Source organism: Cucumis sativus, chromosome 7 (genome assembly GCF_000004075.3).
Source record: "Cucumis sativus cultivar 9930 chromosome 7, Cucumber_9930_V3, whole genome shotgun sequence".
NCBI lineage: Eukaryota > Viridiplantae > Streptophyta > Magnoliopsida > Cucurbitales > Cucurbitaceae > Cucumis > Cucumis sativus.
In genome coordinates, this window is record NC_026661.2 from 680918 (window position 1) to 691497 (window position 10580).

Below are 10580 nucleotides of genomic sequence, written 5' to 3' on the forward strand. Positions count from 1 at the left end.
TATACTATAAGAAATAAATCAACGCATTAATATAAAATAGGAAACAAAAAATGCGATCAAACATGCCCTTAGATTCCAGTAAAATCGTTCCAGTAACAATTTCCTTATGTAGGGAAACATCTTCCCATGGAAGGAAACAAAAATTGGAGCAAGTTTCAAAAAGGAAAAACAAAGTGCATGGATCTGATCATGCCTAATATCCCTAATCTAAAAAAGATTGTATGTTACAATCATGTCAGTGCCTCTCACGGCCTATTTAACTGAGAAATGAGATTGGTGAAGATATCTTCTCTGCACTGAATGGTAAGACCACCCATAGGATGATAATAACCAAATTCCTCTTCAGCTTGACTAAGCAAGATCTGAAAACATGGTTGGTTCAAGTAAGTTATGGGGATGACAAAACGCTTCTTTTGAATCTCTCCAACATAGACTGCACAGTAGCCCTTTGGAACTACTGCCACCCCTTCCTTTGTTGAGGTGGAAGCTCGTCGGAGAAGCTGAAGAATTCTCATGTTTATATTTGGATACAATAAAGGCAAGACCTAAAAAATTTTACTAGAAGATCTCAAAACACCTTGAATGAAAAAAAAATGAAGAGTTGAGTTGCTTGTGAACTCAATCAAATATGTATTTATAGATGGTGAAAAGAGTTGTGGGAAATCCAACCTTCTGAGAAATTGATGATAGAAGTCTTTGGATAAGGCTTAGTAGCAGACAAGAACTCATGAAGTATCATATGATTTTGTATACCAAATAATGAACATTGAAGTAGTGATGTTGGTAGAGGATATTGTGTAATCTTTTCAAGGCAAAGGATTTAGAGATCATATTGTCTCTTAAATGACAATGACTGATGAAAATATGTTAGTTTAATAACTTGATTATTGTAAACAGCTGGCTTACCGTGGCTTACCATTGCATGATGATTTTTATATACCATAAGCTTTAGTAGTTTCTCATATCATCCAGACAACAGTTGTGATATGCTTTTGTTCGTTGGATGTAGAATTTTGGTTTAACTTTGGCTTGGAATCGCTAAGGTTATAATAGTATTGAGGAGGTGCTCCAAGGTTTGTCATTTCGAGAGGACAAATTTTTGTGGCAAGCTAGCTATTTCGTGGGAAGTTTGGCTCAAGAGAAACAATAGAATTTTAAGGGAGGTGGAGAGGTCATGCAATAAAGTTTCGGAGGTAGCAAGATTTAACGCCTCCTTGTGGACACTCGCTAGGCCTTTTTGTAACTATGAACTTGGTTTGATTTTGTTAGATTGGAGTGTAGGCTTGTTTTTTCGTATGCTCTTTTTCTCTCAATGAAAACTTGGTTTCTTACCAACAGATATTACGACACTCTTTGTTAATGAAATCTACTACTGATTCTTGAAGCATGATTCTCTCCAGTGAAAAAGTTTGTGGTTTGTCATCTTCCAACATTTGCCCAAGCTGAAAATAGACTAACGCTCCAAAACACAAAACAATTGAAAAGATAAATAGAAGAGAAATACAACTGATGAAGAGTACAAGTCAAATAAGACAAAAACCCTACTACTAAGAAGCACCAAAAACTTTGAAAGAGAGCCCCATTTTTTAAGAGAAGAACTAAACTAAAACTAAACAAACCAACAAATTGAGACATCAAATCAAAAAATTGACAAGATCTGCCCAGTTGATGTTGGACCTATTTGAAATGACTTTCCAAGTGCTTAAACCACTTTTGTAACACTTAGACTCCATTTTTTATGCACATAGAAAGTCATTTCAAACATCTCATTTTACTAACCTGCTTTCTCCTTCCATATATATTTTCCTTCAAAGCCCTGACCTGTTCAGTTCCCTTTATTGCTAATTGCTCTATCAGTAAGTCTCATAACGTTCATATATTTTCGCAGTGTTAGTCTGAGTGATTTGAATACTCATTTTTACTAGTTAGTTAAAGTTTTGTATTGATTTTAATCAGTCAGCTCTCTTGCTTTTGTAAGAAGAAAAAAAAAGAACTTTCTGTTGAAGTTGGCAGTATTAAAACACCGATCATTTTTTTTCAGTAATTTTTCAATGGAGGCAAAGTACAATGAATCTCATATATGAAAACAGCTCTCAATCTCCTTGTGAATACAAATCATTTGAAGGAACATCATAGGGCAGATGTAGTGTAATCATGTTGTCAAGGAGAATGGACTACGAAAAGTGGCAAAATAAGGTACATAGGTATCAACTTTATAATCAATATTTACTTTTATGTACTATATGTATCCACTTTGGTTAACTCAAGAGGTGGTGATAGATTTGTTCAAGTACTATGGTATTTTACACCAATCCTACTACTGGTCATAATCCCATTTACAAATTTATCTGCTCCTTTGGAGCGTTAACAAATAACTCTTACCTCATTCTTCTTCTACCTGTGATGATATACTAGACGGGCTCTTGGAACTTTCTGAAATCATCATCAATTGTGGGTCGCTCATTACGTCCTGCAATAAACATTTTCAATGATGATTAACTATTGGCAACTTTTGATCTCTGCAACTTTTACGCACAAACAAATTTGTCCCCATACTTCCTTTCATTTTGCTTCATCCAAGAATAATTCTTATTCAGTCAAAGTTGATTTCTGTCAGTGTTGTGACTCCTTTTCCAACTAGAGATATTCAGTAGCAAGATTTCAGACATTAGACAGAGGATTCTTCTACTTTTTTCTTCCTTTTATACGACCCTCAAAACACTAAATATTAAATATTAAATGTTTTTTTCTTAGAACTTGATTGTAATGAGAAATCCATTCCATAAGAGGGTCGACAAAAGAGTGAACAATAATTTATAAAAAGGATTTAATGGTAATAAATGAGGAGATTAAGGCCATTTGACGACGGTTTAGTTTCTTGTTTCTTGTTTTTACTTTCATTATTTTTATTTCATGAACAGCTCTTCCATCATTCTTAACAAAGAAAAAAAATCATTTAATTGGATAACTGTTTTTTTGTTTCTTGTTCTTTCTTTTTTATTGAAAAAAAAAACTATGTTTAATAACCATTTTTTATTTCTTATTTATCTAAAATTTTAAATTAGAAATGTAAATTTTTTACATAAAATAAGTTTTTAAAATTAAATAAAAAATAATAATGTTATATTTATAATGCACTTTAAAAGTAAACGTGATAAACGAATACGTTTACTTTTGTTTGGAAAAATTTGGAAACACAACCAATAAACTAGAACTTGATTTTGGTCTTTCCAAAAATTATACACTATGTTGGAAAATGTATCTAAAAATAAAAACAAAAATAGTTACCAAACACTTTTCTAAAAAACGAGAAACAATAAACCATAAACGGAAACATTATCAAATACGGAAACATCATCAAACATCTAGTGACTAAATTGAAGCAACAATTAAGAGGTCGTTTGGTAACATTTCTATTTATTATTTTAAGTTTTTGAGAATCATAAGCGTCTAATACCAATTTCTAGATTCCACTTTCTTGTTGCTTATTTAAATGTTTCCAAAATATTTTAAGTTTTTGAGAAACATAAGCGTCTAATACCAGTTTCTAGATTAATGTTTCTGGTTACTTATTTAAGAATGTTTCCAAAATTGTGTAGAGATTTTAGAAACAACAAAATCAAGCCTCTTGTTTCTGGTCCTCATTTCAAGTTCAAATAAAAACGTTGTTATCATTCTTAGCTTATAAGATGCATGAGAAGTATCTTCTAGATAAATATAACATTAAAAAAAATTGATTTTAATTTTTCAGGTTAATATTTTAGAGAACCTGGAACAAAAATGATTATAAAATGTTTATTTTTATGTTTTCAATAACAAATTAATAAATAAACAAGAAACAAAAAAACAATTACTAAATGTAATTCTATATTTCTTTATTGAAAAAAATAAAACATAAGAATGAAACATGAACATTACTAAACAAAGTTTAAATTTCAAAAACCAAATCAAAACCTAACCCAATAACTATTAAATTTTTAAGGCATCACTATTGGAAATTATAATTGACCTCCACCCATTAGCTTAAGCTTTTGGATTTAGTTGGTGAATTAAGATGATTTCAATGTAGGTTGCTACGAGATGTCCTAAGTTCAAACTCCTTCATTGTTGTTTCCTCTCCAATTAATGTTAACACAAGCGAGGGGAGTGTTAGATATTATATTAAATTTGCCTCCACCCACCAGCTTAAGTTTTTGGGTTTAATTGGTGAATTAAGATGATCTAAGAGTAGATTGCTACAGGATGTCTTGTGTTCAAGCTCTTGCATTATTGTTTCCTCTCCAATTAATGTTATTTTCCACTTGTTGGATCTTTTTTCATATTTCAAGCACACAAGTGGGTGAAAGTGTTAGATATTATATTAAATTTGCCCCCCACCCACCAGCTTAAGCTTTTGGGTTGTGTTGGTGATTTAAGAATTACACAGTGTGTTGCATACTAACCTGCTCCGTTGAGGGATGGCTAAAACTGCTTATCGATCCACTACTATCCCTTGACTCCATGTGCTCCATCATCTCTTCACCAAATTCTCTCAATTTTTCAAGTTCGGGCAACACAACACTGGCAAGATCTGGTCGGTCCTTTCGCCGAAGTTCTGCACATTCAAGTGCTAATTTTGCAAAGCAAAGTGTTTGTTCCACTGGCCAATCAACCACAGCTGGGTCCAGAAACTCCTGAAAAGTCCCCTTCTCGATAGAACGAGCAACATGGTGAGCCAACCCCATGGCCGGCTTAGCTGTAATTAGTTGAAGCAACATGATTCCTAGTGAATACACATCAGATTTAACCCCAAGCATTCCAGTTTGTTGATACTCAGGGTCTATATAGCAGAAAGTTCCAGCGGCCGAAGTCACGTAGCATTGTGTTACATTTTCAGCCACAGCAGGTAAAAGTCTAGCCAAACCAACGTCACTAATCTTGGAAACATAGTTGTGGTCAAGCAATATGTTAGCTGGCTTGAGATCACGGTGCACCAATGGCTCAGGCTTTGTCTGGTGGAGAAACAGAAGGCCAGTAGCAATCTCGGCAGCAATTCGAAACCTCAATTGCCAAGGAATAACAGGGGTGTTACCCTTTCGAAAGAGTCGATCCTCCAAACTTCCATTGGACATGTACTCATAAACTAGAATGCCATATTCAGGGCATGCTCCTAGAAGAAGTACCATGTTGGGATGCCTTATGCAACTCAGTATATCAATCTGCATTTACGATATCTAACTAAATCATAAGCACTAAAAAAATGATCCCAAAGTTCTTTCAAGTTTCTCACCTCTTGCTGAAACTGTGTCCTTCCTTGAGTTGCGTCAGGACGCAAAACCTTGACTGCAACTGATGTGTGATCAAGACGACAACGAAAGACAGGTCCATAACCTCCTTCCCCAATCTTTCGAGATTGTGCAAAATGTTCCGTCGCCGATTCAACCTCCTCAATTGAATATCTCCTGTATCTGATGTCGCTTTGTGCAAGATTTTTCAATGCTTTCTGCATTTCCTCTGCCTCTTTAACTGCTTTCATCTCCAGATTTGCCCTTTTATGTGATTCTAACTCTGCAATTCTCTTGGCTGCATCAGCTGCTTCCATCGCTGCTCTGCATCTAGCTCTCTCCTGCTCTGCAATAGCCATTGCTGCTTCTTGTGCAAGCCGTGCCTCTTCTAGTTTTTGTTCTTCTTCACGTCTCCAATTATTTAGTTCCATTGCCTATGGGAGAATTTTTAACATAACCCCAAGGTTGAATCTCAAAAATGGGGAAATGACTTATATATATTATACCTTCTGCTTTGCTGTCAGTGCTTCTTTACATGCTGTACTGTACATCTCCATAGTTTGTTTAAGCTCTAGCTTCAGCCTCCTCATTTCAAGTTCTACTTCATCCTGTGAGATACATAAATTTCGACCAATTTAGTTCATATCCTCAAATCAACATTAGATATGAGCAGAAAAATTCAGTTACAAGTGCTCTCTCTCTCTCTCATTAAAGAACGTTTATAAGATACATTTCCCTAGCTTCAAAATTTTAATATTTGTCATCACTATGAGCAAGGAGAGCTTTTATTTAAAATGTTAGATAAGATATCCAATTTCAATTAATAATTGAAAATACCAGAAACTAGCACTATATAATATGATCAATACAGGTAAAGCGTTGTACTTGAAGTCCAATATATTCATATTGGTATTTTGATCAATGTATATATTTGTGAGATCCGTGAAAATTATTGCTTGATGTTAGTGTCTTTGTTCTTTGATAAGTTTTTCAGTATTTCCTTTGTGATGGTGGTGGAATCGTTATAATTCTCTTTTATTTGTACCTTTTTACTCCTTTAGGAGTTTATATCCTTTGAGCATTAGTTTCTCTTTTCATTTTCTCAATGAAAAGTTTTCTCTTGTTCAATAAAAAAAGCCCAGAACCATTCATAATATACTGACCAAGTTCTGAGATGACCAAGAACATGATGTCCTGCAGCTCTCATCTGAAACTGATGAGAAATCATTGAGATTGCTGAGATCTGCCCACTTTGGTTTAAATGGTAGAGATGTAAAGCTATGCTCTGAGCTGGTTGAAAATCGTGGGGGACCTGAATCAGAGTAGTCAAATGCAACAGAAGAAGAACGATCTGTGCTTGGTCTGCCAGAGCTTATAAAGGATATGTCGGATTCTGACTCAGAGAACCCCCCACTAAATTTCGAGATACAAGTTCTCTCTCCTCCGTGAGAGTAAGGTGACCTGATTCCAATCACGATGTGAGCATCAACTTGGAAGGAAAGTCTATGCATATCTTCACTACCAAAATTTAACCACAATCTGTAATTTAGCACAACTTACTTGATTGTTTCATCTTGGAAGCTGCGAGGCTTGAATGATGTCCTATCTGCAAACGAGAAAAATAATATAAGTTCCATTGCCCCAAACTCCATAAAATCAAGACATGAATGCGTAATCAATTTTGATAGCATAAAAATGTAAGTGATTCATCTGCAATTAGTCCTTAAATAAATTGTTTTCTTTTCAACTTCACCCTTAAAAAAATGGTGCTTTGATGAAACATAAAAACACCAAAGGCTGTCTTGATGGGGAAAAGAAACACAAATTATCATATAGAAGAATTCAGAGGACAAATTTGACAAATTTGTAGACTTACCACAATAAAAACTACTTCATATACTATACACAAAATACTTGGAATGCAGTCCAGCATGAAAAACAAACCTCTCAAATTGAACTTATGTCGAGGAGTGATTGATCCCTTTACGATCGGCTTAGATAACTTCTGTAAACGGTCTAGTAGAGGGGAAGTGAAGGGAGCTGAGCGAGATGCATTCTTCACTGATGACACCTTCCCCTTCGAGATGACATATACAGTGCAGAAATCCGGTGCTCCTTTTGACACGCTACTACCCATGCTCGATGACTTAAACCTGTTTCAAACATCACAAATTCCCAATCATAAGCATTTGGAAAAATTGGAGATGGGAATTCACATTCTTCCATAATGATTTGTGGAATGTAAAATTCTAAACGCTATTTTGGAATGAATTTTCAAACGCTAAATAACTGCTTTTCACTTGAATAGTCATTTCAAACAGACCCTGAACCAAACATGAAACGAAAAAAAATGATTACCTAATAAATCCATGTCTCGAAGGAGCCCCGAGCACCAAGGTCTCGATTGCAGCGTACGATACGTATTCAGTTAATGCTTTCACTATATCGGTGTCTTCCAATATAATATCAAGACATTGAATCTTCACAATCAACAAAAGAAAGGAAAACCCAGGTCGTTTCACATCTCAAAATCACAATTCAGAAACATAACATAAGAAAAGAAAAGAGAAAATGCAATGATGAACACAAAAGACTTACATCCTTCCGAGTACAATAGCAATGGAAGGTGAGAAAAATGTCTCTAGTCTGCATCTCGAGCTGCTGTATATGAGGGGAATCAGATGTGGAACTGCCATCAGTATTACAAATAATGGCTTCCCCAATCAAAGAAGCAGCCGCACTAGAAGGTCTATGAACCACATGGATTAAAATCACAGTTTGACCCTTTCCAATCAAATGCTCAGCGGCCCATCTAAGAGCATTTTGGCTTCCTTTTTCCCTGTCTATACCAATAGCAACTAACCCATTTCCTCCTCCGCCTGCTCCAACCTTTTTGACGCTATTAACACTGTTTCCTTTTTGTAGCCACATTGTTTGATAAAATCCCAGTGACAAATTTGCTCGTTATATGTACAATGAGGGATATTTGCATGCATATTTACATATATACAAAGAATTTGTGAAGAAAAAAAGAGAAAGAAGTTTGATACCATGACTAACTTGGGATTTGCCTCAATTTGGAGAGAGGGCTGAAATTTTCGCGGGAGGGCGCAAATTTAGGAATTCTATGAATACAAAAGAATTTGTGGGAGATTTGAAGAGTTTGTAGTCCCCATATCTGTTTGTAGTAATTTATTTTCCTACCCCAAAATGGAAAAGAGAATCAACTTTTACTAGTTTTGGCGTCCATTGTTGTGTTTGTATGCCCATGGAAATAGGATGTTCAGAAAACCCATAACCCGCTCTACCCGATCCAACTCGATTCGATTTAATTTTAATTTTAATTTTAATGGGATTGGGTTCAAAACTTTTTTTAAATTCAATTTTTTATCGGTTATTAGGGTTCATAATTTTTTTTGGAAATCAATCACATGATGTCTGAATAACAAATGATCTGGGTTGGGTACGACATCCAAAATTATGTATTATTGTTATAATATATCATTGGTCTATTTCTCCATTATTTTACATGATTTTTCTTTAATTACTGCCAAATTTAGTCTCTAATTTAGTATATCATTTTACACAATTGGCCTATTTCAATAAGAAATTAAGAAAAAAAAAATCATAAATGGACTATATACTCATTTATATTACTAAATTGAATTTTAAATATATATATATATGAAAAAAAATATGAACCGACAAAGAGGGAAAGATTCGATATAAGTTGGTTACGGTTTTGGAAAGAAATCAATAACGCTTCAAAGTTTCCTTCTTCAATAACAGTAGTCCATTCTCTTCGCGAAAGCTCGACGGTTGGTTGTGACCGCCATTTTCTGACAAATTTTGAGGTTAGTAATACGGTATATTTTGAATCATTCAACCGTTAGGGTATATTGAGTTATTTGTGTGTAATTTTTGTTATGTGTTGATTGGTTAGGTTTATTGGAAACTTTATGTGTAATTTCTATTATACTTAATTACAATTTTTTGTTGCTAGAATTTTGAAAACATAGGTAGTTTATAAGTTTACATTTTTTATATGCTAACGTATATGATATTATTGTGTTCATTGTTCTTAATGGTTTGTCTCAAAAGGTTATCATGTTTTAATTACAGTATATTTGGAATAATAAGGTGTACATTTTAGACATAAATGTTTATGATGGGTAATTTTTTGTTTCCTGAGTATATGTAATATTACGGTATGTATTTTTGAACTAAAGATTTATGATAAATTGTTTATAGAAACATGGATGATGAGCATATGTAATATATGTTGTTATTAAAATTGCGTAAATTTGATTATGTTATAGGAATGTTATTTATGTTAACAGGACAAAGGAAGATATATTCTCTGGTTTTTGTAATGCACTAATTGTATGAGAAATTGGTTGAATGGAGAGAACATATTCAATTATTGTATTGTTTGCAGTAATTATGACCATACTTGAAAAACAATTAACTTATATATGTCACTAAGTATGTTTTAATGTATATAGTGATGAAATGATTTATGTATGATCAAATATATGAGGCAGTATATGTGTAACAAATCACATAAGATATATATATATATATTATGGAGTAGTATATGTAATGATTAAAAAAAACTCCAAGTGTTACATAGTATGTGTATGTAGTGATATATAAATTAATTATTAAAAATGATAGAATTAAAAAAAAATGTGAACATATTATCCAACATATGTGAAATACACGTGTAACATAACACAAAAAATTGCTTCAAAAGATATAGTACCATATGTATAAAAAAAATACAAAACGCATATCTTATAATATGTGTATACTGTACATAACAAGAAGATGAATCGAAGAAGAAATAATAAATTTATCGAGAAAAAAAAACTATATGCTCATAAAATGGAAATTAAATATTATAAGAAATGAAGAAGCTTCCAAAATCAAAAAGAAGAAAGAACAAGTTTATTTTTTTATTGGAATCGAGAAAAAAAAAAGTATTCATGTTTATGATTTAAATTGAAAATAATTATAGAAAGATATATAATTTATTAACATATTTAAATCATAAACAATTAATAAATATTATAGTAATAAATATAAATACATATGATATAATAATTTTAAAAGTTATTATTGATATAATAAATTAGGAATTTTAAAATATTAAAAAAATTATTTAAGATTTACATATATAATTTTTTAAAAATAATTAAATAAATGTTAAAATTATCCTAAAATATTAGGGTTTCTTGTAAAGATAATAATTAAAAAATTAGAACATTTTGTAAAATATCATAAATAATTTAGATACTTCCTCTAATCTTCCAA

The 10580-nt window shown here is 32.7% G+C and overlaps 1 protein-coding gene across 4 annotated transcripts; it reads right to left on the bottom strand.

The window, feature by feature from the left end:
• Positions 1 to 2079: 2079 nt before the first annotated feature.
• LOC101202855 (U-box domain-containing protein 35) lies at positions 2080 to 8509 on the bottom strand. Of its 4 annotated transcripts, none has more exons than XM_031888928.1 (10): positions 8315 to 8506; positions 7863 to 8172; positions 7623 to 7744; positions 7209 to 7417; positions 6825 to 6870; positions 6428 to 6725; positions 5771 to 5872; positions 5270 to 5698; positions 4443 to 5198; positions 2080 to 2470 (listed from the first exon to the last, which is right to left on the bottom strand). In XM_031888928.1, exons 2-10 carry the CDS (start codon positions 7914 to 7916, stop codon positions 2384 to 2386), a joined length of 2103 nt encoding a protein of 700 aa, XP_031744788.1. In that variant the 5' UTR covers positions 7917 to 8172; positions 8315 to 8506; the 3' UTR covers positions 2080 to 2383. The 4 variants fall into 4 exon arrangements, with proteins under 4 accessions (XP_031744788.1, XP_031744787.1, XP_011658580.1 ...); XM_031888927.1 differs by having other exon boundaries at positions 7863 to 8179; XM_011660278.2 differs by having other exon boundaries at positions 7863 to 8507.
• Positions 8510 to 10580: the final 2071 nt, after the last annotated feature.

Coding starts and splice junctions, on each gene's coding strand:
- LOC101202855 (XM_011660278.2), bottom strand. CDS start 8,195: ATGTGGCTACAAAAAGGAAACAGTGTTAATAGCGTCAAAAAGGTTGGA. Junction 6,726..6,824: donor TTCCAAGATGAAACAATCAA/GTAAGTTGTGCT, acceptor GATTGGAATCAG/GTCACCTTACTCTCACGGAG. Junction 5,873..6,427: donor CTTGGTCATCTCAGAACTTG/GTCAGTATATTA, acceptor TGTATCTCACAG/GATGAAGTAGAACTTGAAAT.